Here is an 18,218-nt window from a genome sequence, read left to right on the forward strand (position 1 = left end):
GAATAATCACATTTTTTTATTTATTATTACACACTAGGAATCATGATAACCACCACCTTAAATTGGCCTGTCACAGATTGTTTATATATTACCATAACAACGCGAGTCAAAGATGGAAGCACGTCATGACATCATTACGTCGAAAAGCGCGGGCTTTTTAAAGGGAAAGCAGTTCGGGCTTCACTTGGTCCCACATATCGCGAAAAACTTTTTGGAGACGTTCGCGTCCGGGAAGAAGGTTTGTGCTGTGGACATCTTGAGCTAAGTATTTATTTATTTATGGTTTTTTTCTGGAAATCACTATGTTTGTAATTTTTTAAATCATTAGCATCTGTCCTAAGATTGAAGCTTAAAATTACTCCTGAAGAAGCGATTCAGCCATCGCGAAACACCGGCCGTTGTCGGGGCTTCTCAACTACGGTTTAAGGCACAGATGTGTGTTCCTAAGGTTTTTGGACTTTTATAATCATCATTTTTCAATGGGACTTTAAAAAAAACACTTTATAAATAATATACAAAAATCGATATAATACGCTGCAAGTGACGAGTAGTCCGGACGGCAAGTTATATCACTGCCGTTGTCTGGCTTGCTGATGCAGCATCCTTCAATTTAAAGAAATTGTATAGTTGACACAGCATCGAGAAACAACGATACATTTTGGGTCTTTTTGTTATGTTTAGTTTTGATGGATAAGACTTTTTTTGTTCTTTTGGTTTGGATTAGAATAGGACGTGGCCCATCCAGTCTGCCCAGTAAGCCTGTGCTGTGTAGGTTATTTATTTTTCTTTAATTTATTTAAAACATTTATAGCCTGCCTTTCCTACGTTCAGGGTGGGTTACAATATCACATTCATAGATTTTTTTTATACATGGCGGCAAAGTCACATAAAATAAAAATTGCAGAGCAGTGAGTAGTCAAACAATAATAGACCTAGATTTAGACATTAAAATTGAGTTTAAATAAAAAAGTCTTTAAAGCTTTCTTAAAATACCTAGGAGGTTTCTCAGTTCATTTGGTAATGAATTCCAAAAGGTTGGACCTGCTATTGAAAGTGCTCTTCCCCTAGTGTCATCCAGACGTGCAATTTTAGGGGAGGGGATATCCAGTACATTCTGATTTGCTGATTGGAGGGATCTCGCTGGGGAATGTATTTTCATGATGGTGTTTATCCATGGTGATTGAACATTAGGTATGAGAGAATGTACGACTGTGGCAAGTTTATACTGCATTTTGAATGCTATTGGTTACTGTGGAGTTACTGTAAAATTGGGGTAGTGGGCTCACGAACTGGTGTGTCAGTCAGTAAGCGAGCTGCAGAGTTTTGGATAATCTGTAATGGCAAGAGAGTATATTTAGGCAAGCCAATGAATAAAGAATTGCAGTAATCTATGCTAGAGAACAGCAATGTCTGTAAAGCTGTGCGGAAATCAATGGGATCCAGAAATGGCTTGAGGTGTCGTAACAGCTTCAATTTGTGATAGGAAGTCTGGGTTAGACTTTTAATTTGAACATTCATGCTTAATGAAGGATCAATTTGCATGCCAAGATTTCAAAGAGATTTCATCATTTGAATACTTTGACCATTAATAGTAAGTTCAGATGGGGCGTTGCATAATGAGAATCTTGTGAATTGTATTATTTCAGGTTTTTTGGATGTTCAATGATAGCTTATTTTGAGATAGCCAATTTTGAATAGTAGTGAGATAATTCAAAAGAACTTGTTCAGTTTGTGTCCATGTTATTTTATTAGCAAATAAAAATTGTACATCATCTGCATATAATCCGTAGTGAAGGTCAAGATTTGCAAGTACTCGGCACAATGGTGTCATATAAATATTAAATAACATCGCTGACAACGCAGAGCCTTGGGGAACTCCAGATGTAACTGTCTGCCAGGATGAGGTGTACAATTCAAATTTAACTTGTAAAGCGCAGTTTGACAAAGAGTTGAACCAAGCCAATACCTTCCCTGTTAGTCCTAGTGCGCTCAAACGGTTTAGCAATATGCTATGGTCAGTTGTATCAAATGCTGCAGAATGAAGCTAGTACCATGTTCAAAGCCACGTCTTTTGATATCAAAACTAGAGAACAATAGTAATTCAGTACTATGAAATTTGCAAAAAACCAAATTGATATTGGTCTAGTACATTATTACAGTCAGTGAAGAGGGTCAACTGAGGGTGCACATTTCGAGGATCTTGACAACGTATGACAAGGAGGATATTGGCCAGTAATTTGTCAACACTGAGGGATCGGCGTTGTGTTTTTTAAGGATAGGCTGAACTACGGCTCTCTTAAGGGAGTCTGGGATATAACCTTTACTAAGTGAGGCATTGATCAATTGCATATTAAAGTTACAAGTGTCAGTTTTTATTGATTTTAAGAGTGTTGTAGAACAGGGGTTTAAGCAGTAGAATGAGGAGTTCATGTTTGAAATACATTCAATTATGTCTTCTTCTGTGACAGTATTAAATTCAGCCCAAGGAGCGTTGTCAGGATGGAATTCATTATCCATTGTGTGAGTTGCAGTTGTAATGGAGCTTCTAATTTTATTCACTTTTTGTCAATAAAGTACTTGGCAATTATATCCGCGGTATTCAGATTTGAATCTGTTACAAGGAGTGCAGATGAGTTTGAGGCGGGCTTAATAATTTGATTTATCATTTGATATAATTCAGCAGGTTTATTAAACGATTTTGCTAGTTTCTAATATATGTACTTTTTCGTTTTCAGGATCTCGTTTTGGTAAGCTATGAGATGATTTTTGTATAAGGATAAGTTCTCGGTGCATGGATGAAAGTGCCATCTCCATTCCAGCCTCCTTAGTTCACATTTTTTACACTGGAGGGTGTTAGAAAACCAAGATGGATTCTGGTGATGGTTCTTTTTAAATTCTTTAATAGGACACAATTTGTCGAGGGTGGATTGCAAGGCATTTTTCCACAGAGTTAGAAGACCTGTAGCTGTTTCATCTGTATTTTTTGCAAGTAGAGAAGAAAGCTCACTGGCTAAGTCTTGAGGGTCAACAAAGCCATGTTTTCTTATTATACGGTTGTTATTAGAGGAGGATGACTGCATCTGATTAGATGAAATTAAGATTGAAATAAGAAAATGGTCAGACCATGGGACAGTTTTGGTGGAAGTGTCTACTGCAAAATCAGGGGCGACGTTTTTATTTACAAAGCATAAATCAAGAGCATGGCCCCTTTACACGTGTCAGGGATGAGATGTTTTATTACCATCCACAAGCTAGGAAGGTGTCAAGAAAAGTACGGACGGTGTGCAATGGATGAGAAATATCTACCTGAAGATTAAAATCACCTAGAACAATAGTTTTTGGTGGACCTAATTGCAGATTAATAATGGCTTCAAGAATCGGAAAAGAATTGTAATCAAGTAGTCTGGAGTGGGCAGTAAATGAGACAAATGTTGATCGATTCAGGTTTTAAACACAGAATCTCGTACTGATTCGGTAAGGAGATGTGTCTACTTCTTTTATAGAATATGGCTAAGCCACTACTTCTGCATAATTATAAATTGTAGGGCAACCGGTTAAGTAGAGGGATGTCATAATCTTTAAGCCATGTTTCTGTTACACTGAAACAATCAGGATCAATGGTGCTTAACAGGTCATATGTAATAATTAATAAAATCAAGACGGTCGAGAAAACTGATAGAGCTGATGAAATTGGTTGGAATATTTTTCAAAACTCTGTTACGAGGAGGTGGTCACCAAGTACTTGTGATAGTTCGAGTATTGTAGCGGCCCTGACCAGTAATAACAGAAATACAAGACATTATAGTCTACAGTTGTAATAATCAGTAGAGAAAACTCAACACAGGCATATGAAAATAACAAGCTCACCAAGGTGGTAAGGTGCACGCAACGCATGTGCCTCTGGCGTCCGGCCCCAGGTTAAGTGCCCAGCGCCCGGTAGATGATGTCAGGTGTGAAACATCTTAATGTCAACTGTGTCTATTTTGAACCCTTTCAGCTTAGATTTTTTTTGGATTCTCGTGTTTAAGAAGCCTCTTAAGATCGCGTGGTGCTTTGGAATTATGAAGTCTTGATCGGTCTCTCTTATTCTTTTTCTTATTTTTTTTTTCTCCTTTTATTTCTTCACTCGTTTTCCCTTTTCTTGGGTCTCCCAACTAAAAAGAACCACCTGTTCACCAAATGAGACCACAAAACACAACTTACCATAGTAGAAGTCTCAAAAACACTCAGGAAGTTCTCACACCACCAACATTAAAAGACAAACAGCCATTCAGATGCTGTGCATGCACAGAAGCTTATGTGGTGTGTGTGGTGTGTCTTTAAAGCAACTGTATGCCAAACAAAAACCCTCACTCACTGTTTAAACCATTCGGTACAAGAGAACCCATTTCATAAATCCACCTCTGCCCTTTCTGCACTAATAAACAATTGACATCTTCCCCTATTGTTACAAAACTCAAAAGCGAATGCCTGATATAACATGGCCCTGTTATACCCAATGCTGCATGTGTGGAGCTTCCACGATTCATATGGATTCCACTGCATTGCTCTGTTAATCTCATTTTATTAGGTCGCTTTGTCTTATCCATGCAAATTAAGTGACATGGGCACATAACTATATAGACAGCCTCGGCAGTTCAGGGTATGATTTGCATGAGTTATGCATCTACAGTGAGGGGTATTGGAATGAGAGTGAAAGGGGGAAGACTCAGGAGTAATCTTAGGAAATATTTATTTATAGAGAGGATAGCGGATGCTTGCAACAGCCTCCCAGTGGAGGTGGTGGGGATAAAAACAGCCTCTGAATTCAAGAAAGCATGGGATAAACAACACATGGGGCTCTCTAAGGAAGTGATGGGAATTATAAAGCTAGATTAGTTGGATGGATGAGCAGACTAGACAGGCCATAAGGTCTTTTTCTGCTGTCACGTTTCCATGTTAAAAGCGTGTAAAGTTGCCAGCGGAATTAATGGAGAGCTGGAATCTGGGCAGCGTTTTGATGCCTGCCTGCCTTGCTTTGGGGGGGGGGGGGGGGAAGAGCTCAAATTACAGGTGCTGCTATTCCAGGCTCTCTCTCTCTCTCTCTTCCTGGGAAGCAGTTGGTGAGGCTGAATCATTCTGGAATATCCCAGGGACTCAGAGCTGTGGAAGCGCAGTTAAAGCCCATATTGTAGCCTGCGAGCACCCAGACAAAGACCACTTTTCACTGCTGGCGGGACCTAACTTCAGCTTCCCATTCAGCATGTAAACACTCAGCGTTCCTGCAGCTCCTCGCCTCTTTCCTTGCTCAGATGCAGACCCAGGGCACCTGAAGTCCCTCTACCTCTCACCTGCTCTGCTTCCGCTCCTCGGTGACATGAAAGCTTAGGCCAGGATGGGGAATGACTTCTTATTTCATGGATATTTTAATGTTTTGTTTTTTTTTAATTCGTATTCCACCTTTTGTGACTGGTCGGCCACTTCAGATATCACTCAGTTACTGTAGGTATTTCCCTATCTCCGGAGGGCGTTTGTACCTGTAAGGGTACAAGGGGGGGAAAAAAGAACTTGTACAGCTTCCAGATTAGCAACGGCTGCCCCCTTTTGGCACCAAAAAGCTTTCCCTGTGCTCCTTCAAGGTCTCCTAAAGCACTTAAGGTTTCATTATTCTATCCCTGAGCTACAGAACTTGCGGTAAGCAGGCACAGTCTCTGAGGACGAGCAACCTTCATCATAATGGGTCAGGTACGCCCTGAATGAGGTTTTGCCCAGCTTCTGGAAAATCCTGGAAGGGGCTTTCTAAGTACATGCAGGGTTTTGTGCAACCTCTCATGGCCTTGCAGCAGTCAGTACACTGTGCTTCAGGTTACTTTCAGGCATTTTCCCTGCACTTCAGTGCTGAGCACAATTTTCTTTCTGTTTTACATCAAGTCTCTTTTTCACATTGGCCATGGGCTTTTATTTTGCCTTCATAGGTTGACAGCACTTTTAAAGATTTTTATTTTTTTTTATTTTCATTTAGCTCAGCAGTCCTGCGGTGCTGTGCCCTCAAGTGACCATATAATGTTCATGTTCAGTGCGTCTTTCCTCCATGGACAAGCAGGAAAGGCAGCATCTAGGCATCTATTTTCCTCGCCCTGCCCAAGAAGCAAGCCAGCTGGCTTCAAGCAGTGCCCAAAGTGCACTGGGAAAATGTCTATGACTGATCATCACTCCAAGTTACATGAATTTTTATTTCTTTCTTGGTTTAGTCACACTTTTGTACAGTCAATAAACTATACTCAAGGCCTGTTACAATACATTATAAAAGATAACTCACTGCATCATAATAAAACAAAAACTAAAAATATATTAAATATAATCAGACAAATTAAAACATCATTATAATACAATTAATACAGCAAAATAAATACAATAAAATAGTAATAGAAGCTAAATACCCCATTATACAATATATTACCTAACTTTCTTAATTATAACCAAACTCCCAAAGAATCCAGCACTATCCCTTCCTCCTCTTCTCCCCCTCCTCTCCCCCTCCCCCCACCCAAAAAAAAGGGAAATCCTAAACCCACTTCTCACTAGCCAAAACAAAAAGAACCTACACTCATCCCCAAAAACACGCTTCCCCGTCCCCAGTACTGGAGAGAAGGCCACAAGATATGATCAAGGATGTCACCTAGAGTGCTGGGGTCTTGGGGGGAGAGGCTCCAACACTTTCTGACTGGTGAGAATAAGTCCAGCAGGAAGCTGGCCTCAAAGTCCCCTACACAAGACCCAAGGAGCCAACTGCGGTCCATGTTAACAGTAATTGGTATTGGGACTTTCCGATGCTATAACGATAGTATTGCAGCTCTCTGATGGGACAGGATAATGAACGATAAGCACCAAAACACTCTCCTCGATAACGTAAGCAGTCTGATAAAGAGAAAATGTTGAAAGTTTGCAGAGTGACAAGTGGAATGCTGTTGACTTGTGTTGCTTGAGGACACTGGAGTAGAGCATGGTTGTTTCTAGATCAGTACAGATCTCCTAGGTCATCTTCATAATCTTGCACACGGGTCCATCTCGGTGTAGAGGGGGGGGGGGGGGGCAGGACTGTGAACCAGGGAAGCCAGGGTTCAAATTCTGTTCGCATTCCTTCTGACCTCGGGCAAAGTCACCTTCACCACTTCATTGCCTCAGGTACAAAACTCATTTACGAAAGTTTTCCCCATTCTGTGTCTGAACGGGAAAACTGCTCAGTAAATAATGAGGCCCTTAGATCGCAAGTCTCTGGGGGCCAGGGAAATATTTACTGTTACCTGAATGTAACCCACTTTGAAGTGTGTCTGACAGCCCATGAAAGGCAGAATGTAAATCAAAAAAATTAAATGGGTGTGCAGCCATATATTCTAACTTTAGACTAGAAGAGCTGCCTGCACCCCTCCCTGGAGGGCCCCATCCTTCTCCCTTGCATGGGCACTTTGTTCTCTGGAGGTTCCTATTCTTAGCAGCACAGTGGGGCTTGTGGTGGCCAGAATTGCTGTGGGAGTTAAGTAATGAAAGAGGCATAAGAGGGGGCGTGGCATCTGAACCCGCAGGACAGAGTGCAGTCCAGTCCAGACAGCCCCCACGGTTACAGGAGCCTATTCCTGGAGTTCGCAGCGAAGGCTGTTGTCGATCCAGAAAGAAGGAAAAGAAACCTGTGTTTTATTTCCGTTTGCACTCGTTGGATCTCGTCCTTGTCGCCTTTCGCTCGTGGCAGGAAAGCAGCAGCCAGGATCAGTGAGAGAGCCTGCTGATGTTACACTTTTTTTTTTTAAAGCGTCTCCATATAGCGCTGCCTGCATCTGTTATAGCGCTATAAATACAATAGATAGCAGGAGGAAAGAAGAGACACCCTATGGCTGGGACAAAGTAGAAAGTGAACGCCTACATCTCTGTGTATCCGCCTGCAGATGTGTACCTATCTGTACGCATGTACGTGCGTGTGTGTGTGTACAGTTAGTTTATATATTCCTAATACAGATGGCATTCTGTCAGTGCTGTGGCTGAGGGGCATCAATGCTGCTCCTGTTGAATGTCTCTCATCTTAGCTTTAGGATTACCACCAGGGAGTTTTTTTTTTTTTCATGTCCCCAGCTGACACAAGAGCTTTCAAGTAAGCAGGCTGAAATGTTTGTTAAGGAAACATTTCCATTAAAAATAGTTTGGGAACTTTGAAGGTTGTTTGAAAAGGTTCTCATTATGCATTTTCTCTCCCCCCCCCCCCCCCCAAACTATCAAAACATCACTGGCTACAGTCCGTAAGCACCAAGGTCTGAGTGTCAGGATTCATATTCCTAGCCTCTGGATGCAACAGGATCCACACATGCTTGCTCTAAAGCCAGATTCCTCGTGCATAGAGAACCGTGGGCTTTGGAATCCCAAGGTCCTACAGAGCCAGAATTTCAAGGCCCTACAATGATGGGTTTCAAAATCCCCAAGCACCTACAGAACCACAGCCTACATAGTAATAGTCGGCAGAAGACCAAGCGGTCCATCCAGTTTGTCCAGCGAGCTGAACGTAGTGGAAACTGCCACTCCATGCAGATCACCCCCAAGCCCTCTGTCAAGGGTAGTAACTGCCACTCCGTGCAGGTTATCCCAAGCCTTATCTTAAGGGTAGTAACTGCCACTCCGTGCAGGTTTCTCCAAGCCTTATCTTAAGGGTAGTAACTGATGCTCCGTGCAGGTTACCCCCATGCCTTCTGTTAAGGGTAGTAACTGCCGCTCCGTGCAGGTTACCCCCATGCCTTCTGTTAAGGGTAGTAACTGCCGCTCCGTGCAGGTTACCCCCATGCCTTCTGTTAAGGGTAGTAACTGCCGCTCCGTGCAGGTTACCCCATGCCTTCTGTTAAGGGCAGTAACTGCCGCTCCGTGCAGGTTACCCCCATGCCTTCTGTTAAGGGTAGTAACTGATGCTCCGTGCAGGTTACCCCCATGCCTTCTGTTAAGGGTAGTAACTGCCGCTCCGTGCAGGTTTCCGCAAGCCTCGCTCCATGCAGGTTTCTCCAAGCCTTATCTTAAGGGTAGTAACTGCCACTCCATGCAGGTTTCCTCAGTCCTTAACTTAAGAGTAGTAACTGATACTCTGTGCAGGCTTCCCCAAGCCTTACCTTAAGGGTAGTAATATTTGCAATCAAAGCCAAGCAGTTGTCAAACCCATAACAAAATTACTGTTAGCAACAATTTTACGGGGTGACCAGCTTTCTTGATAATTCAAACAATGCTGCTTGAACATGCTTTGCTTTTGGACTTGGCTGTAGAAGCAGTCCTTTGCTACGTAATACTTTTTCCCAAATGCCGGCTTATCAGTACCCTGAACCATAAAAATCATGGGCCAGCACTGGCTGTTGTCTGAATCCAATTCAGAATCTCAAGCTCCAATAAAAAAAAGCTGTGGACTTCAAAATCTGTTGGCCATGGTAATGCAAATGTTTATTAGCTGATTCAGAATGCTGATATATTTTAGTTTCCATTACTCTGTAGCAATCCCCTTTGCCCCATCGATTCAGTGATGGGGCTATGAGCTACATCTCCCTCACTCCAGCTGCAGGGAATTGGGGTTAGCTGGCTGTACGGTGCTGATCACATGGATTGTCAACACTATCACGGACTGATGGATCGCACAGGCTGCTGGCAGTACCGCATCCAATCACTCTGTACAAACTCTTTTCCCAGACTGAAAGGTTCTGTATAATTCATATGAAAGATCTTCTTGATCTCATTAGTCCCTCCTGATGCAGCCTCCCTTGAAACACCGTGTCAAGGGACTGACTCTGCATCACCAGCCAGTTTGTAACAAATCTGTTGATTGCTCTGCTAGATACTGATGAATTAACAAAATCCCATGGATTTACACTTTCACTGAAGTGACTGAATTTATAGATCTCTTCCCTGTAATATAATCACACTCCTGTTCTTGGATTACCAGACTGATGACACAAATCGATGGTACACCACACCAATGACAGAGATTTGGTTAAAAAAAAATTAAAGAAAAGGTCCAAATCGTATTTTATGAGCTGTAACATACTGCTGATCAAAGCAGCTCTTGTTCCCATCAAGTTGCATGTGATCACGCTTCATTACCTTAAGAGTGAGTGAGTGTGTGTGTGTGTGTGTGTGTGTGTGTGAGAGAGAAAATATGTATTAGAGATCCATGCATCCTCTGCGATTCTTGCCTTTTAATTTCCCTGTTTAACCTGTAATTACAGAACCTCAGTGTGGGAGCTGCACCAAAGCAGCATGCACACTATGAGAGTAAGGGCCCGGGAGGCCTCTGTCTAACCTGTCTCTTGTGGCATGAGGAGGGCGTGTGCCTGCACTCAATCCACTGGGCTGGCAGGAAGCTCCTTCAGCCATTGTAATTACAAGGACTAATTATATCACTGCCTGGTAGAGGCAGCTCCAAGCCACAGTGGGCTACTCGTGTGCTTCCCCTCTCACCAGAAGATCCAAATATAATCACGGAGGACAGTTAATGGATAGGTACAAAAACTCAACTCTGTGGAAAATATTTACATGGTCAAAGCTTTGCTTTTCTGTTCTCCGAGATTCACCCTGTGCGATGAAATAGCATGCAGAACCTGCAGCCCAGAGAACAAACTCGCATATACATTGTATGTGTGTAACATGCAGGAACTGTGCAGTATGAATATGTATAATATGCAGTGAATGTAGCGTGCCGGCATGGTTAAAAGGTGAGGTGAAACAAGCTATTTTAGCCAAAAGAAAAAAAGACCTGAAAGAAGAATCCATCTGAAGAAAATAAGAAAACGCATAAGCATTGGCAAGTTAAATCTAAAACACTGATAACACAGGCTAAGAGAGAATTTGAAAATAAGTTGGTCTTTTCACATAATAGAAACTTTAAAAAATATATCCGAAGCAGGAAGCCTGCGAGGGAGTCGGCTGGACTGTTGGATGACTGAGGAATTAAAGGAGCACTTACGAGCACGTCATGGAAAGACTAAATGAATTCTTTGCTTCTGTGTTTAATAATGAGGATGTCGGGGAGATACCGGTTCCGGAGATGGTTTTCAAGGGTGACTATTTAGATGAACTGAACTAAATCACGGTGAACCTGGAAGATGTAGTAGGTCGGATTGATAAACTGAAGAGTAGCAAATCACCTGGACCAGATGGTATAAACCTCAGGGTTCTGAAAGAACTAAAACATTTCAGACCTATCATTATCACAGTGTTCCTTGTTTTCCTGTGGGTTACCACAAAGAGATAAGCATAGGGCAGTCAGAAGAAGGCAGGAAACTATGCACACCGCTGGTTACCTCTTTCTGCATTATCTGCCATCAAATTTTACGATGTTCGTTTCGGGCCTCCGCTTGGTAAATAACACCGGGTATTTGGATCTGATGAGTATCAACTTTCTCAAAGGGCTTTGATGGGGGGGGCAGGCGAACATCAGTTTGGCATGGCTTCTTCTCTGCTTTCTAAATGTAAACCTCCCCCCTCATTTGGCTTCCTGCCCACTTCCAAATACAGTTTAAGGTTCTCTCACGCGCCTATAAATGCATCCGCTCTGCAGCTCCTCATTACCTCTCCTCTTTCCTACCCTCCTCATTAACTCCATTCACTGGGCAAGTCGACCTTATCTGTGCCCCATTCCCCTCCACCACCAGGCTCCCTGCTTTCCACCATGCTGTGCACGACACCTGTTGGTGCGCCATGCTCCTTCTCCAGCAACGTTCCGATCCAACCTTTTCTACCATAAACATACCTCCCACAGACCTTTCGTGCTGGCTAGACTGTAGCCTCCACGCAGAAGGGATGGTCTCTCTTACGCATATCTGCACAACGTCAGCACTTTAGAAATGATAACTAGTAAGCAGCAAGTTAGTGAGTGAATCGACCTATTTCATTTTTACATTTCCCTTCCATTCTCTTTATGCACACTCAGGCACAGCTCTAGGCGTGAAGGAGTTTTGTAATGTAGCGTGTGCTTAGTTGGTGGCGCTGATACTCGCCGTTTTGGAAAGGTGAGCCTCATGCAAGCCCACCCACAGGACACAGTCATCGATTTAGATCATGTTTTAAAAGCGTCTGACTGGACCTCTTAAATAGAAACAAGCACTCACGATTTAAATCTGGTTTTAAAAACTGCAGGGGAGTGGAGGGGAATATATTATTTGGAAATAAAAAAAAATAGCTTGAAAGCTCTCCTTCAAGGAACTAACCGAAGCCAAACATTCTGGAATAATCTGTGAAACCAAATGCATACAAAATACGTCATGATAACTTTTCCCTCTGATTGTGCCATTGGAAAATGAGAATTCCTCCTGTATGCCGTGTTTTCATCCAAGCTATTCTGAGAATGTACTCCTCGTGCAGAAGCACGTATTATTGCATTTAGGTGCCTTATGAGGACACATCAGCTCTGAGTCTATGAAATGATTTATACAGCCATGCAGAATGGAGGTGTGCCCGACATGAGAGGGGGGATGGAGATGAGGGATAGTGGGATGGGGGATCAGGGATGAAGTGTGGATCAGGTTAGAGGCAGGATGGTGGGATAAGGCAGCGAGATTTGCACGAGGCTCAGGCGTGGACTGGAGATTAAAGGAGGAGATGAAGATTGGGGGATGGGGTGGAGAATGGAGGTGCGTCTGAAATTAGTGGAGAGAGGCTTAGGCTAGAGTTTGGAGGTGCATCTGACACTATATGGGGGGAAGGGATGGACAACAGAAGTGCATGCAAGATGCAACGGACTCGGAGGTGGGATGGAGGCCCAGGGTGGTGACAAGTGCAGGGTTTTTTTCCCCCCGAAGACGACGTGCAATGCACAGATGGGTAACATCATCACTTGAGACCAACTGGATCTTTTTCCAGATAATTCTTAGAAATACTTCTGTGCGTCTGCACTCCCACATCTTCACAGGACGTCTCACGTCGTCTTGCTTGCCACGCTGCATTACAGATGTTACTTTCTAATCAGGACATCATTCCCCGACTAGATGTTAAGGTTTGGTTTTTTTTAGGCTTTTTTTCCCCCAGCTTTCGGCATTCTTGGGTCGCAAGTGCGCCTCAGAAAACATTTTTGCGCCCCCATGTTTTGCCTGCATTCGTCGACTGTCCGAAGACCACCCTCCCTCAATGGGGTTAAAAGTGCCACGCGTCGCTTCACGAAATGACACTTGCTTATAACCATATTAGGAGGAGGTGTTCCCGGGGGGCGCGTTCGGATCAGAGGAAGAAAATTAAATGGGGCATAGAGTGTGCTTTCAAACTCCTACATGCGACATTTCCGGGGGGGGGAACCGCCTGCTCAAAATGCAGGGGTGTGGCAAGGTTCAGAGCAAGAGCACATGCATCGCTTCCCTCTGAAAATGGATGCAAGGTCCTGCAGGTTGAAAGCAACGGCGGACTTTGTCCCAACGAGGACAGGGTGAAACTTGTCCACGTGCAAGGTAGACATGGGCCTGCAAGGTCATTTCCAAAGGGAAACAGGCACCGCTCATGGCCCCACCGCGTCTCTGCTTCTCTCGGCCGTGAGCGGGATAGACTCCGCTCGCGGCCCCCACATGGCTGCTTTTTGCCGCCCCCTAATGGATGACGCCCTAGGCAACCGCCGAGTTTGCCTATTGGGAACGCACCGGCCCTGCCTGCGCGTAGCTTTCAACATGTTCGAGGGAGAGCGATATTTGGACGCACGATTTAAGAACATAATGCATCCCCCCCTCGATGATCAATGCCCTCCCCTCCGCTCTCTGGATAAAATATCTGCACAAGAGTAGTGCGCCCTCGCACACCTCCTCCAGGAAAAAAAAACCCAGAAAAGATAAACTAACACGCAGAACCGAGAAAAGAGTTTTAAGAATTCCATGGGAAAAAGGTTCAGTCGTTGTCCAGCGGCGATGACGTTACTCCTTCGGAGGGTCACCTGCTACAGGTAAAGCAGCTTTGCTTTCTCAGAAGAGGGAGGGGGGTGGAGAGTGGGAGTGGGGGGGGGGCCCGTCAGAGGTTAGAGAGGAAAGGGAGATCAGATGGGAGATGGTGAAAGGAGGTGTGTGAGATTAGAGGGGAGGATGGGGAACCGAGGGGGTCTCTGATGTTGGAGGGGGGTGACTGAGATCAGGGATGGGGAGTCGTACCTGATATTATCAGACACTTAGGGAATGGCATGCCTGCATATGTAGTTTGGTGGGGTTGGTATGAAGGTGTGAACCTGAGCTTTAGGGAGTGGCTGCCTGTGTGTTCAGAGGGAAGGAGGAGTGAGTGAGCCAGGGAGTTGTGAGTTTATACTTCAGATGGATCTGGCGGTCTGGCGAAGAGAGGGGGTAGGAGCAGGGGGCAGCCAGACAGCAGCTGAGTGAAACATGCAGCGAGGGCCGCCCACTCCCTGACTTAGCACACACCCTCTCACCCCTGCAGCCCTCCCACCCTGACCATCCCTTTCCAGCCTCCCGATCCCCTATCCATTCATCCACCCCTCCCTCCCACCCTTAAAAAAAAAAGCGATCTGGCCACCAGCAGCTCGGTGCCTGATGGAGCTATTCTAGCCTGGGCAGCCGAAAGTCCAGCAGCTGCTGCTCCGGGCATCCTTTCTGCGGCCCAGCTGCCTCTGCCCTCCCTCCTCCTGCTGCCTGGGAGCCATAAGGGCATCTGCAGCAGCCCCCCCCCTGCCTGGCAGCATGCAGCAGCTGGGCCCCGGCCCCGGGAGGCGTCTCTGGGACTCAGGACTTCCCCTCCTCGCCCTGGTGCTGATGCTCTGGAGATGGTCTCCAGCCCAGGCAGGTAAGCGGTGGGCTCCGGTCCCCATCGTTGTCTTCTGCCCCGGGCACCCTTGGGAGCGGCCGCGCACCTCCAGAGGCTGCGGGGGGGGGGGGGGGGGGGGGGGAGAAGGCAGGGTGCCACTGTCAGTAAGAGGGGGCACGGAGGGAGGGAGGGAGGGGGTCACTGTCGGGAATGGGGATGCTGATAAGTGGGTTACTGGAGTGGGGGGGGGGGCACTCAGGGAGGAGACGCTGACGGGTGGGGAGAGGGTACTGAGGTGGGAGCACTGTCAGTAAGGGGGGCACTGACTGGGGGTACTGAAGGAGGGGGCTATTGTCAGCAAGAAGGCATTTATGGAGGGGGGGGGGTACGCTGACCAGCGGTACAGAGATTGGGGGCTGCGGGGACATAGCGGTTGTACAGGGCAGGGGAAGGTTTAGATTGTTATTAGGGGTGGAAATAATACAAATTTTACAGCAGAATGCAGCACAGCAATAGGGGCCATCCTCAAAGACTTAAATTGCCATAAGTTTGGAATGGGGGAATACATGGTTTTTTAAATAAGGCTTAACTGTCATGCAAAAGAGAGTGGGAATATAACTGGTAGAGGCGTGAGCTCCTGCCGGCAGCCCCGAGAGGCTGTAACTGGGTTTGAATCCCGGCTCTGCCGCTGACAGGGGTCCCGACTCTACCTGTACTTCCGAAATGTCCTGACTGCGAAGCGCACGTCGGGGCTATATAAATGCTAACTGGGCTAGGTCTGGGGAGCTGTCATGGGCTCTATGATTTGAAAGATCAGTGCGTGTACCGGGCTATCCAGGAGCTGCTGCAGAGAGTCAGAGGCAGACGGGATTTAGAAGCAGCCAGAAATGGGGAGATGTGTTGTGAGGGGGGGGGGGGTCTGTCTGTAGCACAGGGCGTGCACAGTTTGCAGCTGATACCATCCAGAAAAGTGGGGAGGGGGCCTACTTATAGGAAAGGATGTGCTGGCAGAGGGGTTGGTAGCCAAGGATAAAACGTTAAGTGACATTGTAGACAAACACCAAAGTGGGCCCCATCCTGGCATGTCCAGCTGAGATGCGCCTTCTTTCCGTGCACAGAAAATTCCCAAATGCAAACCCAATGCCAACTCCTCCCCCCTTCCACCTGATCTCTCCACCCCCTCCTATCACCCTCCCGTCCCACCGAGCATGACCAGGTCCAGGTATGTTTGTCGGAGCTCAGGCTGTGGCCTTGCAGATGCTGCAGGAAGCACCAATGGTCCTTTTCCTCCATTTGGGTTGCAAGTCGGGCCTGGGTGCCCCTGAAGCTGAGGGGGTAGAGAGGGGGGATCCAGTACCATCGATGGACCAGATGCATTTCATTTGCAAATGCCCCAGCATGGAATCCCCAGGGGAACGTCAAATAATTTTTTGCTAGCTCACCTCTGTATAGTTGGCCTCCTGGTTCCTCTCTCTCCCCATCCCAGGACCTGGGTGGCTGCGGGGGGGGGGGGGGGGGGGGGGGTGTGGAATGATTATTTACATTCCAGTCCGGCCCCACCGCCTTCACCTGTCACCCCATATCCGCTTTGACTTGCGAGGACAGCCCTGCCACTGGGATAACTGAAGCACACACAGGGCTCTGCTTACAGAAGGCTCTGTGTGTGTCCCGCAGGGGCTGGGGGGTGGACTGGGGCTGTCAGATGCAAGAGAGGGACACTGGATATTTATTTTGGTTTTAGGAAGCAAGTGTCAAACGCATTCCTCTTTGGGAACCCTTCCCGGGCTATCTTTAGCCCCCCTCTCTCCCTGATATTTTGGCAACTGCTTCCAATATCTCAAAGCACCCCCCTCACACACACACACACCACCCCCACCTCCCATCCTCCTCCCATCCTCCTTCCCTCCAAGCCGGGAAATAAAACGTTAAAAGCAGCATTTCCAACTGTTGGGATTGCACAAATATGGTCTGTTGAATTAACTTTGCCAGGGGATGATAGTTTTGAATTCACCATCTCCTTTGCATGGAGGGGGGGGGGTGGGAGATCTCTGGGGCTTGGGAGCCCTTTAATAAAATGTCACAGTGAATGACTCATCTCAGTTGGGCTCAGGCAGTCAAAACATCTAAACTCTCTCTCTTCCAGGCAGAAGACCCTTATCGCTGCCTGAAAACAGGATGAGTTCTTCCTGGATGTGTCTCTCTCCCCCCCCCCCCCCCCCGCTCTAACGCTTGCCAGATTTCCCCCTCAGTGCCTTAGTTGCAAAGCGCAGAAGGTATTTGGGATCTGGTTGCTCGTCTTTTCCCAACCCAAGCTCAAGGCCAGTACAATGCAGGTCCCTGTCCCAGAGGGCTTACATTCTAAGGGCCAGATTCTTTTTTTTTTTTGTGGAATCGGTAACTAAGTTGTACCTGACTCGGCCCAAGGTCAGAAGGAATCTCAGCAGGATCCGAGCCCCGGCTCCACCAGCCGCCGGCCCCCTCGGACCACTAGACTACCTGCAACCTCGCAGCCAAGTTTTCAAAAACAAACGTCCTGCTTTCCGTGGGCTTGCATTTCATGCAGGACACTCACCCCTCTTCCCTTGCCACTGGAGCCACAGGCTCGGCCCCCTTCCACGCTTCCCTGCTGCAGACTACCTGGGGGGGGGGGGGGCCAGGGGGCTAAGCCCTCTGTGTCCCGGCCTGGACTAGTCCCCAAGAGCCTTTCCTAGCCTTGTCCCTGTCTGGACCTGCTCTCCTTTTTTTTTTTGGGAAGGATGGAGCCTTCCAGCTCTCAGTGAATGGTTCACATACAGTCCCCTTCCCCCCCCCCCCTCCCTTGCCCCTCTGGGGGAGGGCAGGGCAGGGCAGGAAACCTTTAATGACTGCCGCACATCTGCACACTCCATCCTGGGCTCGGCACTCATCAGCCACGCCGCTCCGGCTCTCTCTCTCTCTTTTTTTTTTTTTCTTTCCTACTCTTACCAGTTTTTCATCCTCCAGACAAAGAAAACTTTTCATAAACTTGGGAAAAAAAAAAAAAAGCTGCAGGAGGAGGAAAAAAAAAAAATAAGAAATGCCGTCTGAGGCAGAATGCATTAACTTTTCATAAAAATGTTAAAACTTTGGCACTTGAGAAAGAGAAACTTTACTCAGCCGGATGCGCCCCCTTTATAAAGCAAACTGTGTGCTAGAGCTGTGCAGCGCTCCAGAGGGACTGCCCTTACAGCCTTTTCTCCTGTCCTCTTCTGCACCCATCCGCCCCTCCCTGTGACCCCTATCCTAACCCTGGCTCCCCTCCATCCCCTTTCCCCCTACCTGTTTCTCTGAGGGTCTCTTTCTTTCCCATCAAGCCCACCCTCCCTCTCTCCTCTCCCCCCCCTCCCCCTCCTGTATCTGGCAAGGACTGGCGGACAGAAAGGATACGGTTTGGGGGGGGTGATCTGTATCTGTGGGATAAATCGTGCATCCTCCCTCACCCACACACACACACACACCCACACACATGCACACACACACGC

General features: G+C 46.5%; 1 protein-coding gene across 1 annotated transcript in view; it reads left to right on the top strand.

Moving 5' to 3' along the window:
* The first annotated feature begins 14,447 nt into the window (after window positions 1-14,447).
* Window positions 14,448-18,218, top strand: part of COL11A2 (collagen type XI alpha 2 chain) — a 75,937-nt gene continuing 72,166 nt past the window's right edge. Inside the window, exon 1 of the mRNA XM_029584518.1 lies at window positions 14,448-14,757. Within this exon, the coding sequence (XP_029440378.1) occupies window positions 14,655-14,757 (103 nt within the window). The 5' untranslated portion in view covers window positions 14,448-14,654. The remainder of the gene's footprint in view (window positions 14,758-18,218) is intronic.

The sequence above is a fragment of the Rhinatrema bivittatum genome, chromosome 19 (assembly GCF_901001135.1).
Source record: "Rhinatrema bivittatum chromosome 19, aRhiBiv1.1, whole genome shotgun sequence".
NCBI classification, from domain to species: Eukaryota; Metazoa; Chordata; class Amphibia; order Gymnophiona; family Rhinatrematidae; genus Rhinatrema; species Rhinatrema bivittatum.